The sequence below is a fragment of the Balaenoptera ricei genome, chromosome X (genome assembly GCF_028023285.1).
Source record: "Balaenoptera ricei isolate mBalRic1 chromosome X, mBalRic1.hap2, whole genome shotgun sequence".
NCBI classification, from domain to species: Eukaryota; Metazoa; Chordata; class Mammalia; order Artiodactyla; family Balaenopteridae; genus Balaenoptera; species Balaenoptera ricei.
The window spans coordinates 93825843-93846948 of NC_082660.1; the positions used below are offsets into that span (position 1 = coordinate 93825843).

Genomic DNA, 21106 nt, shown 5'->3' on the forward strand with positions numbered 1-21106 from the left:
CTTTTCCATTATGGTTTATCACAGGATACTGAATATAGTTCCCTCTGCTATACAGTAAGACCTTGTTGTTTATCCATTCTATATATACCAGTTTGCATCTGCTAATCCCAAATTCCCAATCCAACTCTCTCCCACCCCCCCTCCCCCTTGGCAACCACCAGTCTATTCTCTATGTCCCTGATTCTGTTTCTTTTTCATAGATAGGTTCATTTGTGTCATATTTTAGATTCCACATATAAGTGATATCACATGGTATTTGTCTTTCTCTTTCTGACTTACTTCACTTAGTATGATAATCTCTAGTTGCTGTACCACCCTGCCTTGATTACTGTCGTTTTGTAGTAAGTTTTGAAATTAAGAAGTACAGGATATCCTATTTTATTCTTTCTATACTAAGATTGTTTTGTCTATTCTGGATCCTTTGATTTTGAAATCACCTTGTCATTTTCTACATAAAAGCCAGATGTGATTTTAGTAGGGATTGCACTGAATCTGTAGATCAATTAGGTAATATTACCATTAGAACAATACTGCCTTTCAATCCATGAACATGGGATTTATTTCCATTTATTTAGGTTTTCTTTAATTTTTTTTCAACAACATTCTGTATTTTCAATTTATAAGCCTGGACTTTCTTTTGTTAAACATATCCCTAAAAATATTTTTATTTTTGATGTCATCGTAAATGGAATCATTTTCTTCAGTTCATTTTCAGATTGTTAATTTCTATTATAAAGAAATACAATTGATTTTTGTATATTGATACGTATCCTGCCACAATGTTCCACTCATGTATTAGTTCTCATAGTTTTTTAATGGATTCCTTAGGATTCGCTATGTACAAGATTATGTTATCTTCAAATAGAGATCCTTTTACTTCTTCCTTTGTTAACTGGATGCCTATTTATTTATTTATTTTTGCCTAACTACCTTGGCCAGAACCTCTAGTACAACCTCTAGAAATGGCAATAGAAGACATCCTTGTCTTGTTTCAGTTCTTAGAAGGAAACTTTTTAGTGTTTCACCCTTATGTATGATGTCAGTTGCATGTTTTTGTAGGTTTCCTCGATCAAGTTGAGGAAGTTCCTTGTATTCCTAGTTTGTTGAATATTTTTATCATGAAAAAGTGCTGATTCTTGTCAAATGTTTTTTCTGTATCTGTTGAGATGCTCATGTGGTTTGGGGCCTTCATTATGTTAATATGGTGGTTTATATTGACTGATTTTGTGTTATACCAAACTTGCATTCATGGGATAAATTCCACTGGTCATTGTGTATAATCCTTCTTATATATTGCTGGATTCAACTTGCTGGTGATTTGTTGAGGGTTGCATTTATATTCATGAAAAATATTGGTCTGTATTTTTGTTGTTGTTGTCCCTAGTCTTGTTATGATATCAGAGTGATACTGCTTTCATAGAATCAACTGGGAAGTTTTCCTCTTCTATACTGTTATGGTAACGAAACAAGGAGACCATTAAACTGAGGTGGCTCCAATGACTTGGTAGTCTATGTAAGCAAATAAAAACCTAAGCCAGAGTCAGTTCCTATAAGTTTCTCAAGGTTAAGAAGAACACAGATGTAGAGAACAAACGTATGGACACCAAGCGGGGAAAGCGGCGGGGTGGTGGGGGTGGTGGTGTGATGAATTGGGCGATTGGGATTGACATGTATACACTGATGTGTATAAAATTGATGACTAATAAGAACCTGCTGTATAAAAAAATAAATAAAATTAAGTTAAAAATTAAAAACAAATTAAAATAAAATAAAATAAGAACAACTAATCACAAGCAGCCAACTAGGCTTTCCCAAATAATGCAACCACTTAAGCTATAGCAAATCAGATAACTTTTTTGCTTTGCTTCTGTGTCTTCTCTATAAAATCCTTGCCCCTAGGTCCCGTTGGTGGAGTGCTTTTAACAACTTCTAGTTTTTTACAGCCCAATTTGAATCAATGTTTGCTCAGATAAACTCTTAAAATTTTTAATATTCTTCAGATCTTTTAATTGTCCTGGTGTCAGAAGTGGGATCCAAAGGAGATCACCAATGGCCCTAAGGAGAAATGAGCAATGAGCAAGAGTAGATACCTGCTGATCCCATTGTGCTCATTGCTTTCTTTCTGTGTCTGGAGGTCGTGAATAAGTCCCTCATGGATATCCAAGCTCTACAGCTTTTGCATTATGAGGATCCGACTTTACTTGAGCATTTATTTTTCCAGACTGGGTCTGCAGTTGGACTGGTCTGACTTAAACTGGACTGGGCCAGTGTGAGGCCTCAGGTAAATAAATTTTGTTTTAAGAGGAAAAAAGAAAAAATTGGTTCATTCGAGTCCAAGGAGTCAGGGACTACTCCATCTGGGATTCCAGCTAACTATATGTATAAAAATTATGGGCCCAGAACCTGTGTTTGTCTGAAAAAATGGTTTAACCTTACCAAAGATAATCTTTAATTACAGTGGCCACAGTGAGAAACTTTTAACCTAGATGAGCTCATCCATTTACAAGGTGCCCTAAAGAAAAAGGATTCTCAGCCAAGTACTCAGAAGGGTAGAGAGAAAATTATTTTTCCTCCCCTACAATTTCTGATAACACAGATGGGACCCTCTGGGACACCTCACTTGCTCTGGAGCCTATAGATGGGACCGCAGGAAAACTGACAGAAGCCAGTGAAAGGTAAGAATTCTGACCAAAGTCAGCCCTCCTGGATCTCAGTCTGTAGTGTCCAGTTAAGAGAGGAAGGTAAAATTTCATGGTGTCCCTTTTTTTCCAAATTCGGACTCCTGTGAGTTTGGTTTTGGGGTACCCATTTGTTATCAATCCTTTCCATACCAGGAACAACTATTACTTTCCTGTCTGTTTCTCATTTTGTGTACTGAGGACTTGGCTTGGCTTTCTTCCTGTTGGGGCACACAAGTCATTGCTTACATGTACAGGCAGCTCAACCATCAGGTTTGGGCCCCGAAGAATATGACCAGACAGAAATGTGGGTTGCACTCCATTTATGGCTAGTGTCCTACTGACTGTTGCTAGCTCTCAGGGGACTTGTCCAAGTCTTTTTTTCTTTTGGTTATCTTTGCAAGTGGGCCTGGATCATGGGAGAACTATATCTTTTCACCATCTTTGGGGAAGCTTCATGTGTCCACAGTTAAGCCATAAAAGGCTTATTGATTTTGGTTGGAAGTAACTTGATAGGAATACACTCGGCTTAAAGGTAAAAGGAAAAAATAAATTAAAAAAGAGTTCAATACTGCCAGGAATATTTACTGCTTCTAAAAACCTTACAAGATATTTGAGAAAATTTTTCTTTAAAAGGAACTCTGGTCAGAAGTTTGCCAAATTGGAAGCTGATATTCACAGCCTGACAAGGAACATTTTCAGGCCTTCTCCCCTAAGCTAAAATGGAACTATGTACCCAGAGTGGAAAAAACAAAATGAAACATTCTGAAGTCTTTGTGGAAAGATTTACTAAAACAGACAGATTTAGTAAAAGATTTACTAAAACACCAGGACTTCCCTTCCACCTACCAATGTAGGGGACATGGGTTCGAGCCCTCGTCTGGGAAGATCCCACATGCCGCAGAGCAACTAAGCCCATGCGCCACAACTGCTGAGCCTGCGTGCTGCAACTACTGAAGCCCGCATGCCTAGAGCCCGTGCTTCGCAACAAGAGAAGCCACCACAATGAGAAGCCTGCGTACTGCAACAAAGAGTAGCCCCTGCTCGCCACAACTATAGAAAGCCTGCATGCAGCACCGAAGACACAATGCAGCCAAAAATAAATAGAAAAATAAATAAATAAATAAAAGAATCCTCCTGCCAATGCAGGGGCCACACGGGTTCGAGCCCTGGTTGTCCAGGAAGATCCCACATGCTGTGGAGCAACTAAGCCCATGCGCCACAACTACTGAAGCCCATGCGCCTAGAGCCTGTGCTCCACAACAAGAGAAGCCACCGCAATGAGAAGCCCACGTACCACAACGAAGAGTAGCCCCCGCTCACCACAACTAGAGAAAGCCCATGTGCAGCAACAAAGACCCAGTGCAGCCAAAAATAAAATATAAATAAATAAATAAATTTATTTTTAAAAAACCATTCCAAGGATACACAGCTCTAAATCTAGGACATAGGACTCTTTTGATTTCCGTCTTAGTTGGATATCTTCTCCCTGATATAAAGAAATTGTATTGTAGTTGGATTGGTGTGTTAGCCCCTTGATATCACTCAGGTTTCAACCCAATTCTCTGAGGAATTAAAAACAATTGTACTTGTCTTACAAATTGAGTCTTTCAGAGAACAGAAATGTGACTCTAGAAGCAATTTAAAGCTCACCTATCATTTTTACCAAATCCTAAACCTGCTCTATTCATCTCAAAAATGCTTACAGATATTGTAAAAGATCAAGACATTGGAAACAAAACTATAATTCAAAAAGATACATGCACCCCTATGTTCATAGCAGCACTATTCACAATAGCCAAGACTTGGAAACAACCTAAATGTCCACTGACAGATGAATGGATAAAGAAGATGTGGCACATATATACAATGGAATACTACTCAACCATAAAAAGGAATGAAAAAATGCCATTTGCAGCAACGTGGATGCAACTAGAGATTATCATACTAAGTGAAGTAAGTCAGAAACAGAAAGACAAATACCATATGATATCACTTATATGTGGAATCTAAAATATGACACAAATGAACCTATCTGTGAAAAAGAAACAGAATTAGGGACATAGAGAATAGACTGGTGGTTGCCAAGGGGGAGGGGGGTGGGAGAGGGTTGGATTGGGAGTTTGGGATTAGCAGATGTAAACTGGTATATATAGAATGGATAAACAACAAGGTCTTACTGTATAGCAGAGGGAACTATATTCAATATCCTGTGATAAACCATAATGGAAAAGAATATGAAAAAGAATATATATATATATATATATATATATATATATATATATATATATATATAACTGAGTCACTGTGCTGTACAGCAGTAATTAACACAACATTGTAATTCAACTATACTTCAATAAAAAATAAATTAAAAAAAAGACAGGGTGGTACTGCCATGAGGATAGATATATAGATCAATGGAAAAGAATTAAGAGTCCAAAAGTAAACCCTCACATTTAGGGTCAATGGATTTTTGACAAATGTAACAAGACAATTCAAAGGGGGAAAGAGTTGTTTTAAAACTAATAGTGACAGAACAATTGGATATCCAGATGCCAAAGATTTCATTTAGACCACTACATCATACCATACACCAAAATTAGCTCAACATGGATTATAAGTATTAATGCAAGAGCTAAAATTATAAAAACTTTTAGAAGAAAACATAGGAGTAAATCCTCCTGACCTTAGGTTTCACAATGTTTTCTTAGATATGACAACAAAAGCATATGTGACAAAAGGTAAGATATATTAGAAGTTATCAAAATAAAAAATTTTTGTGCATCAAATGATACCACTGGTGGCACAGTGGTTAAGAATCCGCCTGCCAGTGCAGGAGACATGGGTTCAATTCCTTGTCCAGGAAGATCCCACATGTCGCAGAGCAACTAAGCCCATGCTCCACAACTACTGAGCCTGTGTGCTGCAACTACTGAAGCCCACGTGCCTAGAGCCTGTGCTCCACAACAAGAGAAGCCACCGCAATGAGAAGCCCGCACACTGCAATTAAGAGTAGCCCCCGCTCGCTGCAACTAGAGAAAGCCCGCACGCAGCAATGAAGACCCAACGCAGCAAATATAAAGAAAGAAAGAAAGAAAAGAAAGTGAAAAGACAACCCACAGAGTGGGAAAAAATACTTGTGAATCGTTTATTCAATAAGGAACTAATTTCCAGAATATATAAATAACTCTGGAAATTCAACTATAAAAAGTCAAATAGCCCAATTAAAAATGGGCAAATGATTTGAATAGGTATTTATGAAAGACATATAGATAACCAATAGACACATGAAAAGAAGCTCAACATCATTAGTTGTTGGGGAAATGCAAATCAGAACCAAAAGGAGAAAACTCTTCATATACAATATGATGGTTAAAATGAAAAGGATGGAAAATAACACGTTTTGGTGAGGATAATGAGAAACTGGAGCCCTCAAACATTACTGGTGGGAATCTAAAATGTTGAACCCAACTTGGAAAATAGATTGGCAGTACTTCAAAATGTTAAACATAGACTTATCATATGACCCAGCAATTCCATTCCTTGGTATATACCTGAGGGAAAATGTTCATAGCAGCATTGTTTATAATAGCCAATAAAAAAGTGGAAGAAAACCCCAAATGTCTATCAACCGAATAAACAATATGTGGTATATCATATAATAGAATATATTTGGCAATAAAAAGGAAGAAGTACTGATATATGCTAGAACATGGATGAACCTTGAAAGCAATATGCTAAGTGAAAGAAGTCACAAAAGACTCCATATTTTATTACTTAATTTATAAGATATTGTCATATCAGCAAAGCTATAGAGACAGAAAGTTGATTAGTGGTTGCTTGGGGCTGGCAGCAGGGTGGGTATGATTGGTAATGGATACCAGGTTTCTTTTCGGGATAATGAAAAATGTTCTAAAATTAGATTGTGTGATGGTTGCCCAGCCCTATGGATATACTAAAAACCATTGATTTGTACACTGTACATGGGTGAATTTTATGGAATATAAATTATAACTCAATAACACTGTTGAAGAGAAATTATTATATAATAAATATAATAACGCACTGTGGGTTTATAACACATGTAGAAGTAAAATGTAAGACAACAATAGAAAAAAGGATCAGAAGGGGGATACACAGGTGTAAAGTTCTTCCATTATCCACAAAGTCATATAATATTATTTGAAGATATCGTGTGATAATGTTACTGAGTCCAAGCTCGGTCTGCTCACCACATGACAGGCCAATAAATCGGGAGACTAGGTGTTGAGGCAACGAATATGACTTTATTCAGAAGGCCGGGTGTCCAAGAAGATGGTGGACTAGTGTCCTTATCGGGGTTTGGATGCTAGTTTCTTTTATAGAACAGAGATGGGGAGGAGGTGAGGAAGTAAAGTAAAAAGGCCATAAGTCCTGCAAAATATTTCCTGGTTTTGGCCAGTCTCAGGGAGGGGATGTGTTAGTTTGTTCTAACACCTGCCCATTCACAGGTGGGCAGGGTTAGGCTGTTTCCCTGTAAGCTGAACAAAGGTACTTTAGTTTAACATTCAGGCAGAGGGGCAGGGTTCCCCGAGGCAGGCCATCATGTATGCCTATAGCTATAGACAGAACAAAAGCAATGGAAAGCTAAGGTCAAAGTAAAAGAAACAGATCCAACATGGAGTCAGATTTTGTTCTTCCGTGTTACAATAATATAAAATAAATACTGCAAACTCCAGAGGCATGGCTCAGATATTTTACCTGGAGGGAGAAGCAGACTGTAAAACAGAGAGCTCTAAATCTCATCCCAAAGGAAATGACTTCGTTTAACAGTGTGAAGAAGATCAAGCCTAAAGGAGCTTTTGAAAACAGTGGAGGTTGTATTGTGTGGTATAATAAAAATATACATTGGGTCTGTCTCCAGTTCCTGGCATAGAGCTCCTAAAACTCTTGGGGTTTCCTAACTTATAGGAGTGTCTTTTGTTATTAATAATGAGCCCCTTTTGATTACATCTGAGTTTATACTAATGAGGTGACTCACAGTGGGGCCCCAGATAGCTTCAGGATGGGGGCTGGCCACCACAAAGACCAAATAAATTATTAGAGGGGTGTGTGGACAGAAAAAAAGTTTCTTGCCATTCTGGTAAACAAGATGTTGCCCACTATCAAGCCATCAGCCACTGCAGCCACCCCCAACAGTGCACCCTGAGGGGAATTCAGGATGAAGAAAAACAGGACATTGGCCCTAGGTAGTTAAGATTCATATCAAAGAAAAAATTTCAATGAGCCCAGACTCTTGCATCTTCCCATATATAGAAAATCACTAAAATCATTAACTTGAGATGTCTGATTTTGTGATTAGCAATAACTTTTTGATGTTCGAGTACATGGGTTTATTTTTGTTTTTGTTTTTTTTCAGCAAAAACTCCTATATATCCTGCCTCCTCCCTTATCTCTTTGGAACAGTTCCTCAGAGCTATCTGAGAGGCTGTATCCTGGGCTATAGTCCTCAGTAAGGTCACTGAATAAAACACAATTCTCAGCTTTTAGGTTGCGCATTGTTTTTCAATCAACAGCTAAAACTTTCAGTCCTAACACCCTGCCCCTCTTCCCTGACCTCTGGAGAGGGAAGAAGGGCTGGAGATTGAGTTCAATCACCATTGGTCAATGATTTAATCAATCATTCCTATGTAATGAAACGTCCATAAACCACCCTAAATGACAGGGTTTGGGGAGCTTCTGGGTTGGGGAACACATGAATGTGCTGGGAAAGTGGTGTGCCTAAAGAGGACAAGGAAACCCTGCATTTCTACTTCCCCCCAATACCTTGCCCAATGCCTGTCTTCCATTTAGCTGTTCAGGAGTTGTATCATTTAAAATAAACCAATACTAGTAACTAAAGCATTTTCCTGAGTTTTGTGAGTTGTTCCGGTAAATTATCAAAACTGAGGAGGGGGTCATGGGAACCCCCAAATTTGTAGTCAGCTAGGCAGAAGTGTAGGTAGCCAGGGCACCCCATTTGTGGCTGGTGTCTGAAGTGGGGATATTCTTGTAGGACTGAGCCTTTAACCTGTGATGAGGTAGTGTCAGAATTGAATTGAATTGCAGGACACCCAGTTGAAGAATCAGAAAATTGGTTGGTGTTGAAAAACACACTGCCTTTGGTATCAGAAATGGTGTCAGACAACACCACACATGGTGAAAAGCAATTGAGAGGACATTGGTAGATTCATTGCAGATACAGACTAAACTGTAGGTCAGCTCATTTAACAGAGAGAAACTGGGAAAGAGAGAGCTAGGAGGAGACCTGGGGGCAGAATTAATCTCAGTCTGCAGAACAATTTATGCCTCAGGGCCTTGTTGAAAACAAGAGAGCAGTCAGCAGGCAATTAGTGGCGTTTTACAGCTGTGTATGGTCAGGGACATAGAGAGCCCTGTCAAAACCACTGTCATCCCAAGGTGACTGTGGGCATACCTAAAGCTGTGCCCACTGAGGAGTAACACAAGAGGTTTCACACCTCTTACGCATGTGGGCACAGGCATTATTTATTTAGAAACCAGTTGGATCATCAAAAATAATCTAAATTCTCTAAAATTATCTAGCTAGTCACTAAACAAATAAACATAAAAATAACAATAACAAGCCCCAGATGGGGAGGGGGAGTTGCTACAATATATTATCTAAAATGTCCAGTTTCCAACAAAAAATTATGAGACATGCAAAGAAAGAGGAAAGTATGACATATATCAGAGAAAAAGCAGGCAACAGAAATTGCCTATGAGAATGAACAGATGTCAGATTTAACAAAGACTTCAAAGTAGCTGCTATACATGTAATCACAGAACTAAAAGGAACCATGATTAAAGAGGTAGTGGAAGATATGATGACAATGTGAAACCAATAAAGAGAAATCATTTTTTAAAAAAAGAACAAATGGAAATTCAGGAATTGAAAAGTACAATAACTGAAATGAGAAATTCAACAGTGGATTTAAACTGGCAGACTAATTAGTGAACTTGAAGATAAACTGATAGATATTAATCAATCTGAACAACAGAGAGAAAGAAGGCTGAAGAAAAATGTACAGAGCCTCAGAGAAATGTGCGACACTATTAAGTGCTATATTGGTTAAAGAAATGACTCCCAATGGTAACTTGAATCCAGAGGAGCCAAATGAAGAGATCCAGAAATTATTACAGCAGGCAGGTAGCTAGGTATGAGCAGAGAAACGGGGGCAGGGGCCAGGTGGCAGGAAATCATGCACCTTGTAAACAGTGGGGGTCCATAGGCAGACAAAGGAAAGCAGGAACCTCCAGACTGACCGGAAACCACACATTTCAGGTGATAAGTGTCCGGGTAGCAAAGAAAGGTGAGGAAAGACGGGAATCTCCTACGTCAGAATGTAACCTGTTGCTCATTATGCTCTCATTATAATAAAATTAGCCTTACAGATAAGAAGTACCCATCATGCACCGACGCCATGACACTCCTGATCTAAGCTAAATTAGTACAATAATCCCTCCTCCCCTCGGGAAGATGGAGCTGGGATGAAAAATCAGGGAATACAACCGCCAAACTCCTCCTTCTCCAGTGAATATTCCACCCCTTCATTTGTATGCCCCTCATAACTGGCTTGCCAAAGAAATCCAGGGCAGCAGCTCCTCACCTGTCTGCCCGCTCTCCCTCTGAGAGCGTATCCTTGCTTAAATAAACTCTCACTTTACTTTCTTAACCTTTCTGCTTCATCTCTGAATTCTTTCCTGATGAAGAAAGAACCTTAAATGCACTGGGAACAAAATGATACATTAGAAGGTTAATATAACAAAAGCTATGAACATATACTAGCTTTCCTTTCTTCTCTCCAAAGTTACATAAAGTAATAATTATAACAGTGTATTGTTGGGTTTGAAGATGTATGGGTGTCATATATATACATATTGGGTTGGCCAAAAGTTTTGTTCAGGTCTTTCCGTAACATCTTATGGAAAAACCCAAACAAACTTTTTGGCCAACCCACTATAACAATAAAATCACAGAAAGGGGGAAAGGGAATAGAGTTACACAGGAGTAATTTTTCTGTATCTCATTAGAATTAAGTTAGTTATAAATCTGAAGCTGATTCTGGTAAGTTAATATGTATATGGTAACTAACTAAAAATATAGCAAAAAAAATAATGAAATTAGAATGCAACATTAGAAAATATTCACTCAATGCAAAAGAGGAATAGAGGAACAAAAAAGATATGAGACATAGAAAACAAAAAGTAAAATGGCAGAAGTAAATCCAACTATATCAGTATTAACAGAAAGTGTGAATAGATTAAACTATCCAATAAAAGGCACAGTTGTAAACTCTAGTAATATGCTATCTACAAGAGACACACTTCAAAGTCAAAGATACAAATAGATTTAAAGTAAGAGGATAAAAAAGATATACAAACAGCAACCACAAGAAAGTTGAAGTGGCTATAGTAATATCAGACAAAACAGACTTTAAAAAAAATGTTAGTAAAGACAAAGATATACATTTTATAATGATAAAAGGTCAATTTATCAGGAAGATATAACAGTTATAAACATATATAAGAAAGCACCTAATAAGAAAGCATCAAAATACATGAAGAAAAATTGACAAAAATAAAGGGAAAAGTAGACAATTCAACAATAGTTGGAGATTTTCAATATTTAATAATGGATAGAAAAACTAAGCAGAAGATCAACAAGAAAATAGAAGACTTGAACAACACTATAAACCAACTAGACCTAATAGACATCTATAGAATACTCCACCCAATAATAACAGGATTATTCTCAAGTACACATGGAACATTCTCCAGGACAGACCATATGCTAGGTAATAAAACAAACCATGATAAATTTGAAAGATTAGAAATAATATTAAGTATGTTTTCTGATAATATGAAATTAAAGTAGAAAACAAAAACAGAAAGAAATTTGGGAAAATCACAAATACATGGAAATTAAACAACATGCTCCTAAATAACCAATAGATCAAAGAAGAAATCAAAAGGGAAATTAAATTATACTGAGATGAATGAAAATGAAGACACAACATACCAAAACTTATGAGAGGCAGCTAAAGCAAGGCTTAGAAGGACATGTATTGCTGTAAATGCCTATATTAAAAAAGAAGAAAGATCTCAAATCAATAACCTAACCTTTTAACATAAGACCTCAGAAAACAGAGCAAACTAAACCTAAAGCAAACAGAAGGAAGGAATAAAAACTAGACAGAAACTAATGAAACAGAGAATAGAAAAACAACAGAGAAAATCAACAAAGCTAAAAGCTGATTCTCTGTAAATATCAACAAAATTGACAAACCTATAGATTGAAAAGAAAGAAAACTTAAACTACTAGAGCCAGAAATGAAACAGAGGACATTACTACTGACTTTACAGAAATAAAAGGATTATGAAGGAATACTAAGAATAATTGTATGCCAATACATTAGATAACTTAGATGAAATGAACAAATTCCTAGAAAGACACAAACTACCAAAACTGACTCCAGACAAAATGGCAAATATGAACATACCTATAATAAGAGAATTAATTAGTAAACAAAAAGCTACCAAGAAGGAAAAGTCCAGGCCCAGATGGCTTCACTGGTGAATTCTGCCAAACACATAAAGAAGACTTAATACTACTTCTTCACAAATTTTTCTAAAAAAATACAAGAGGAGAGAATACTTCCTCACTCATCCTATGAGGTCAGTATTATCCTGCTACCAAAACCATACAGAGACATCATATGAAAAGAAAACTACAGATTAATATCTTGTATAAATATGGATGCAAAAACCCATCACAAAAATACTAAAAACTGAATTCAGCAACATATAAAAAGAATTATACACCATGAGCAAGTGGGATTTATTCCAGGAGTGTGAGGTTGGTTTAACATCCAAAATTCGATCAATGTAAAACACCATATCAATAGAATAAAACACAAAAACCACATGACAATCTGAAAAGGTGCAGAAAAAGCATTTTAAAAAATCGAACACCTTTTCATGATAAAAACACACAACACACTAGAAATAGAAGACAACTTCCTCAACCTGGCAAATGACATCTAGGAAAAATGCACAGCTAACATACTTAATGGTGAAAGACTGGATGTTTTCCCCTTAAGATTAGGAACAATACAAGGATGTTTGCTCTTTCCATTTCTATTCATCATTGTGCTAGAGGTTCTAGCCATGGCAGTTAGGCAAGAAAAAGAAAGAAAAGGCATCCAGATTGGAAAGGATAGCAGTAAAACTATGTTTATTCACAGATGACATGATTTTATATGGAAAATCCTGAAGGATCCACTAAAAAACTATTACAACTAATAAATGTGTTCAGCAAGGTGGCAGGATAAAATTTCAATATACAAAAATCAATTGTATTTCTATATACTTGCAATGAACAATCCAAAAAATGAAATTAAGAAAGCAATTCCATTTACAATAGCATCAACAAAATAAAATACTTGGTGATCAATTTAACAAAAGAAGTGTAAGAATTGTACATTAAAAAATTAAGAATGTTGTTGAAAGAAATTAAAGATCTAAAAATAGAAAAACATCTTATGTCCATGGATCAGAAGACTTAATATTGTTAAAATGACAATAATCCCAAACTGATCTACAGATTAAATGCAATCCCTATCAGAATCCCTGTGAACATCTCTGTAGAAACTGACAAGATCACTCTAAATATTCGACATAGAGCTACCATAGGACATAGTAATTCCACACCTAGTTATATACCCAAGAGAAACAAAAACATATGTCCACACAAAAACTTGAATATGAATGTTTATAGCAGCATTATTCATAATACCTAAAAGGTGAAAACAATCCAAATGTCCATTAACTGATGAATGGATTTTAAAATATGGTATATCTAGATGATGGAATATTATTTGGCTATAAAAAAATAAAGTACTGATACATGCTACAACATTTGTGGACCTTGAAAACATTTTGCTGAGTGAAAGAAGTCAATCACAAAAGACACATATTACATGATTCTATTTATATGAAAAGTCTAGAATAGGCAAATCCATAGAAACAGGAAGTAGAAGAGTGGTTTCCTTGGGTTGGGGAGAATGAGGGGGAATGATGGGTGATAGCTAAAGGGTATGGGCTTTTGTTCTTAGATGATGAAAATGTTCTAATATTGACTGTGGTGATGGTTACACATATTTGAGAATATACTAAGAACCACTGAAATGTACTTTCAATGGGTAAACTGTATGATATGTGAACAATATCTCAATAAAACTGTTTAAAAAGAGAATGAAAGAAGCCATCATTATAGATACTCCAAACATTTAAAGGATAGTAATGGGAATATTATGAGTAACGTTATATCAATAAACTCAATAACATAGATAAAATTGTCAAATTCCCTGAAAGATACAAATTGCCAAACTCACTCAAAAAATAAATTGAAAACCTGAACAGAAGAATGGTTTTTAACCATCATGTCTCTAGAAGAAAATAAGGCCCCTAATTCATAAGCATATCTAACTTCCACGGTGTAAACCATGGCCAATTTCAAGTTATCAAAGCGACATCACTGAATGAAGATTTGTTAAGAGATGAAGACAATCAGCTCTCATTAGCTGGTACAAGCCAGCTCCAGCATGACACCATCTGTTATCTATAAAAGAAAATTAATTTGTTATTAAAAACCTTCCAGGAAAACTCCAGGCCCAGATGTCTTCACTAGTGAATTCTATCGAACATTCACGGATGAAATAATACCAATTTTAAATAGACTCTTTCAGAGAGCAGAGGAACAGGTCTCCTCTTATATAATGAGGCCAGAATTACTCTGATACTAAACAAAAACATTACAAGAAATCTAAGACCAATATACCTCATGAGCATAAAAGCAAAATTTCTCTTAAAAATTTTGGGAAATTGAATCCATCTATATATAAGAAGTATAATAAATATATCATGACCAAGTGAGGTTTATCCTAGGAATGAAAAGTTGGTTGAGCACTCAAAAGTCAATGTAGGGCTTCCCTGGTGGTGCAGTGGTTGAGAATCTGCCTGCCAATGCAGGGGACACGGGTTCGAGCCCTGGTCTGGGAAGATCCCACATGCCGCGGAGCAACTGGGCCCATGAGCCACAGCTACTGAGCCTGCGCGTCTGGAGCCTGTGGTCCGCAACAAGAGAGGCCGCGACAGTGAGAGGCCCGCGCACCGCGATGAAGAGCGGCCCCCGCTTGCCGCAACTAGAGAAAGCCCTCGCACAGAAATGAAGACCCAACACAGCTAAAAATAAATAAATAAATAAACTCCAATCTCTCTTTTTTTTTTTTTTTTTGGTTTAAGGACTGCCAGAACTCCAATTTTATTTTTCCATTCTTCATGAATAAAATGTAGCCAATTACCATTTCCTTTTCTTTCCCTGCTTAGATACTTAGCTCCAACTTCAATGATCATGTATTTCAGAAACTACTGAAAGACTTCAAGTACATTGCTGCAAAGAATTGTTAATAATTGCTCCCTACATATTTTTGCTTAATCTATTTTGTAAACTGTAGTCAACTCCTGGAACATCTTAAGTAAACTACCTTTATTTCCTTAAATAAAAATGAATAATTTTAAACATCATGCAGATGAAACATTTTTAATACCTAACTTCCTTAACATAAGGTAAAACAGTCTTAGGCAGGCTGTCACTGGGAATTTTTTAAATGTCATGGTAATTATGCAGGTATGGATCATATTCAGTATTTAATATATGACCAAGGTAACTAATAAGAGGTCAAAAACAAAGTTAAAGTTAAGAACAGATACTTCTTTGAAAAGCTTCTGATGTTTATTTACTTCTGGACAAACAAGTGGGAAGAGCCACTAGTATAAACCTATTTTTAGTCTCTATTATTAAAACTGCTTAAGAGTTCTTAGAACACAGAAAAACTAAATTTGAATGCATTTGTAATAGCTTAACAAGTTATGTCTTAGGATCTTTTAATGGAGTGTTTGAAACCAATCATAAATCACTGCAAAGATAAATCAGAAAAAGAAAACAAACTTTTGAATGGCATGTTATATGACCTGGACAAAACTGATTATCAACTAGTAATGATTAGCACATGCAACAGATTGAGAAATTAAATCCTCTGCTATATACTTTTAAGTAGTTTGTCAGACATGAGAAAGTTTTAAATGTTCTTATTGCATTCATCTCCCACATATTCAATTTTATTTAAAACAAGACAACAGTTCTCTCCAGATTTTTGGGTTTATCAGTGCAAAGTAAAATAAAGCAATCTCAGTAGAAATGGTTTATTACAATGTTATCTTAGAAAGGCTTATTTCTCAAAATGTCCTAAAAGATGTCCAAATCATGAGAATGATCAACCTCAATGGCTTCCTCCGCATCCAACTTTGATTCTCCGTGTCCTTCCTGTGATTCATCAAGAGAGGCCAGGGCCTCATTTGTGTCACTTGCAAACGTCTCTCGTGATGTATCATCATCTTCTTGAAAATTTAGGCTTTTAATAGCTTGTTTCATCTTTTTTCCCAGCACTTGTGTTCTTCTCTTCCTAGCAGCTTTTTTATTTTCATATTCCTTTTGATTTTCAATGTAAAAAATGTCCTTAATTTGTTCCTCACTGATACTAGGAGTGTTCTTCAGGAGATTCAGGAAAACTCCACCTGGTGTTCTTCTTCGACTACCATTCATTATAAAAAGGCCACCATTTTGTTCAACTTCAGCAGTTTCCATCAGAAGTTCAATTGCCTTTTTGTTCCCAATTATCCTCACTACTCGGGCTATCAAATCTTTCTTTGGTTCCTGCAACCTGAAAGAAATTTCATCAGCCACTTTCTCTTGAGAATCGTCCTCTGTGATCTCATATCGGCCTTTATAGTTCATTTCTAGTCTGTCTCCTAGTCTGTCTTTGACAGGTCGTTTCCTTTTGAGATGACCTTGCCCGTTTTCCTCCTCCTTTGATCCCGTTTTTTTGCCACCATGCATATATTCATCTAGCTCTTTGTCTAATTCTTTTGTATGCTCTTGGGATTCCCTCTTAAGTTTCTTAGCAAGCAAATAATTGTACGTCTCGGATTGCCTGCTTTTGTCAATAGTGCCCTCCATTCCCAAGATACCAAGTTCAGTGGCCACTGCATCTTGACTCTGTTCCTGCAGCACAGCACCCCATATGTTGTTAACCTTCTTCCCTCCAGCAATAGGCGGTTTCTGGCTGCTCTGGCCAAACTGAAAAGGCTCTGGTTTGGGAGGAGTGTTAAAACATTTTTGTCGTTTGCGTTTCCAGAGAGAGCTATCATCATCTGAATCTGAAAAACTCTCCTCACTTGAATCCACACTTTTAAGAGTCCGATAATGTGATACTGGAGCACACACTGTTGCAGTACTCTGGAAGGGCCTCACTGCACAGTCCCCACCTAGTGCTTTCGGCACCTGCAGCGGCCTGTCGCTGGGTGCCACCGTCATGTCGGAATCCGAGTCAGAAAGCTGCCCATCTTCCATGTCGCCTGCCTCCTGCGCCATCTTCCCGCGGCGCGGCCCCAATCTCTTAAAAAAAAAAAGTCAATGTAATTCATCATACTAACATGATAAAGGAGAAAAATTATAACCATTTTAATAGATACATAAAAGACGTTTGATAAAAGACAGTACCCACTTATGATAAAATTTCTTAGGAAATTATGAATAGAAAGGAAGTTCCTCAGCCTGAAATAAGGCATCTATGAAAAAACTACAGCTGACATCATACTTAATAGTGAAAGACTGAACACGTTCCTCCTATGAAAGGAACAATTCAAGGATGTCTGTTCTCACCACTGCTATCCAACAATGTACTGGAAATCTTAATTAGTGCAGTAAGGCAAGGGGAAAAAAAAGTGTGCAGATGGGAAAAGAAGTAAAACTCTCTTTATCTGCAGGAATATTACAAGCATGTACATAGAATGACCTAAGAATCTATACAAAGTTATTAGAACTAATAAGTGAATTTAGCATGGTCTCAGGATAAAAGGTCACTATACAAAAATCAAGTATATGGGGGCTTCCCTAGTGGTGCAGTGGTTGGGAGTCCGCCTGCCAGTGCGGGGGACACGGGTTCGGGCCCTGGTCCGGGGGGATCCCACGTGCCGCGGAGCGGCTGAGCCCATACGCTACGGCTGATGGGCCTGCACTCCAGAGCCCACGAGCCACAACTGCTGAGCCCACGTGCCGCAACTGCTGAGGCCCACGTGCCTGGAGCCCGTGCTCCGCAACAGGAGAGGCCACCGCAGTGAGAAACCCGTGCACCGCAATGAAGAGTAGTCCCTGCTCGCCGCAACTAGAGAAAGCCCGCGCGCAGCAGCGAAGACACAATGCAGCCAAAAATAAAATAAATAAATGTATAAAAAAAAATCAAGTATATGATACAGCCACTATGGAGAACAGTATGGAGGTTCCTTTAAAAACTAAAAATAGAACTACCATACAACACAGCAATCCCACTACTGGGCATATACCCTGAGAAAACCATAATTCAAAAAGTCATGTACCACAATGTTCATTGCAGCTCTATTTACAATAGCCAGGACATGGAAGCAACCTAAGTGTCCATCGACCGATGAATGGATAAAGAAGATGTGGCACATATATACAATGGAATATTACTCAGCCATAAAAAGAAACAAAATTGAGTTATTAGTAGTGAGGTGGGTGCTTTCTACCAAGATGGCGGAGTAGAAGGACGTGCTGTCACTCCCTCTTGCGAGAGCACCAGAATCACAACTGGCTGCTGGACAATCATTGACAGGAAGACCCTGGACTTCACCAAGGAGGATACCCCACGTCCAAGGATAGAGGAGAAGCCACAGTGAGACGGTAGGAGGGGCGCAATCAGAGTAAAATCAAATCCCATAACTGCTGGGTGGGTGACTCACAGACTGGCGAACACTTATACCACAGAAGTCCACCCACTGGAGTAAAGGTTCTGAGCCCCACGTCAGGCTTCCCAACCTGGGGGTCAGGCAACGGGAGGAGGAATTCCTAGAGAATCAGACTTTGAAGCCTAGTGGGAATTGGATTGCAGGACTTTGACGGGACTGGGGGAAACAGAGACCCCACTCTTGGAGGGCACACACAAAGTAATGTGTGCATCGGGACCCAGGGGAAGGAGCAGTGACCCTGGGGGAGACTGAACCAGACCTACCTGCTGGTGTTGGGGGGCTCCTGCAGAGGCGAGTGGTGGCTCTTGTTCACCGTGGGGATGAGGACACTGGCAGCAGAGGTTCTGGGAAGTTCTCCTTGGCGTGAGCCCTCCCAGAGTCTGCCATTAACTCCACCAAAGAGCACGGGTAGGCTCCAGTGTTGGGTTGCCTCAGGCAAAACAGCCAACAGGGAGGGAACCCAGCCCCACCCATCAACAGTCAAGTGGATTAAGGTTTTACTGAGCTCTGACCGCCACAGCAACAGGGAGGGAACCCAGCCCCACCCATCAACAGTCAAGTGGATTAAGGTTTTACTGAGCTCTGACCGCCACAGCAACAGTCAGCTCTACCCACCACCAAAGCCTCCCATCAAGCCTCTTAGATAGCCTCAACCACCAGAGGGCAGACAACAGAAGCAAGAAAAACTATAATCCTGCAGCCTGTGGACCAAAAACCACAGTTACAGAAAGATAGAGAAGATGAAAAGGCAGAGGGCTATGTACCAGATGAAGGAACAAGAAAAAACCCCAGAAAAACAACTAAATGAAGTGGAGATAGGCAACCTTCCAGAAAAAGAATTCAGAATAATGATAGTGAAGATGATCCAGGACCTTGGAATAAGAATGGAGGCAAAGATTGAGAAGATGCAAGAAATGATTAACAAAGACCTAGAAGAATTAAAGAACAAACAAACAGAGATGACCAATACAATAACTGAAATGAAAACTACACTAGAAGGAATCAATAGCAGAATAACTGAGGCAGAAGAACGGATAAGTGACCTGGAAGACAGAATGGTGGAATTCACTGCTGCGGAACAGACTAAAGAAAAAAGAATGAAAAGAAATGAAGACAGCCTAAGAGATCTCTGGGACAACATTAAACGCAACAACATTCGCATTATAGGGGTCCCAGAAGGAGAAGAGAGAGAGAAAGGACCAGAGAAAATATTTGAAGAGATTATAGTCGAAAACTTCCCTAACATGGGAAAGGAAATAGCCACCCAAGTCCAGGAAGCGCAGAGAGTCCCATACAGGATAAACCCAAGGAGAAACACGCCGAGACACATAGTAATCAAAGTGGCAAAAATTAAGGACAAAGAAAAATTACTGAAAGCAGCAAGGGAAAAACGACAAATAACATACAAGGGAACTCCCATAAGGTTAACAGCTGATTTCTCAGCAGAAACTCTGCAAGCCAGAAGGGAGTGGCATGATATACTTAAAGTGATGAAAGGGAAGAACCTACAACCAAGATTACTCTACCCGGCAAGGATCTCATTTAGATTTGATGGAGAAATCAAAAGCTTTACAGACAAGCAAAAGCTAAGAGAATTCAGCACCACCAAACCAGCTCTACAACAAATGCTAAAGGAACTTCTCTAAGTGGGAAACACAAGAGAAGAAAAGGACCTACAAAAACAAACCCAAAACAATTAAGAAAATGGTCATAGGAACATACATATCGATTATTACCTTAAACGTGAATGGATTAAATGCCCCAACCAAAAGACATAGACTGGCTGAATGGATACAAAAACAAGACCCATATATATGCTGTCTACAAGAGACCCACTTTAGACCTAGGGACACATACAGACTGAAAGTGAGGGGATGGAAAAAGATATTCCATGCAAATGGAAATCAAAAGAAAGCTGGAGTAGCTATACTCATATCAGATAAAATAGACTTTAAAATAAAGAATGTTACAAGAGACAAGGAAGGACACTACATAATGATCCAGGGATCAATCCAAGAAGAAGATATAACAATTATAAATATATATGCACCCAACATAGGAGCACCTCAATACATAAGGCAACTGCTAACAGCTATAAAAGAGGAAATCGACAGTAAAACAATAATAGTGGGGGACTTTAACACCTCACTTACACCAATGGACAGATCATCCAAAATGAAAATAAATAAGGAAACAGAAGCTTTAAATGACACAATAGACCAGATAGATTTAATTGATACATATCGGACATTCCATCCAAAAACAGCAGATTACACATTCTTCTCAAGTGCGCACGGAACATTCTCCAGGATAGATCACATCTTGGGTCACAAATCAAGCCTCAGTAAATTTAAGAAAATTGAAATCATATCAAGCATCTTTTCTGACCACAACGCTATGAGATTAGAAATGAATTACAGGGAAAAAAACGTAAAAAGGACAAACACATGGAGGCTAAACAATACGTTACTAAATAACCAAGAGATCACTGAAGAAATCAAAGA

The 21106-nt window shown here is 38.1% G+C and overlaps 1 protein-coding gene across 5 annotated transcripts in view; it reads right to left on the minus strand.

The window, feature by feature from the left end:
* The window catches only part of LOC132356852 (phosphorylated adapter RNA export protein-like), a 68370-nt gene that overhangs the window by 8217 nt on the left and 39047 nt on the right, over window positions 1-21106 (minus strand). For 2 of the 5 annotated variants that reach the window (XM_059909986.1, XM_059909984.1), the window contains exon 2: window positions 15690-17232. The exons of 1 other annotated variant lie outside the window; for it this stretch is intronic. In XM_059909986.1, coding sequence (XP_059765969.1) covers window positions 16024-17208 — 1185 coding nt within the window. In that variant the 5' untranslated portion in view covers window positions 17209-17232 and the 3' untranslated portion in view covers window positions 15690-16023. Of the gene's footprint in view, window positions 1-15687; window positions 17233-18865; window positions 19207-21106 lie in introns of those variants that run through there. 2 more of the 5 variants (XM_059909985.1, XM_059909983.1) reach the window with 2 other exon arrangements.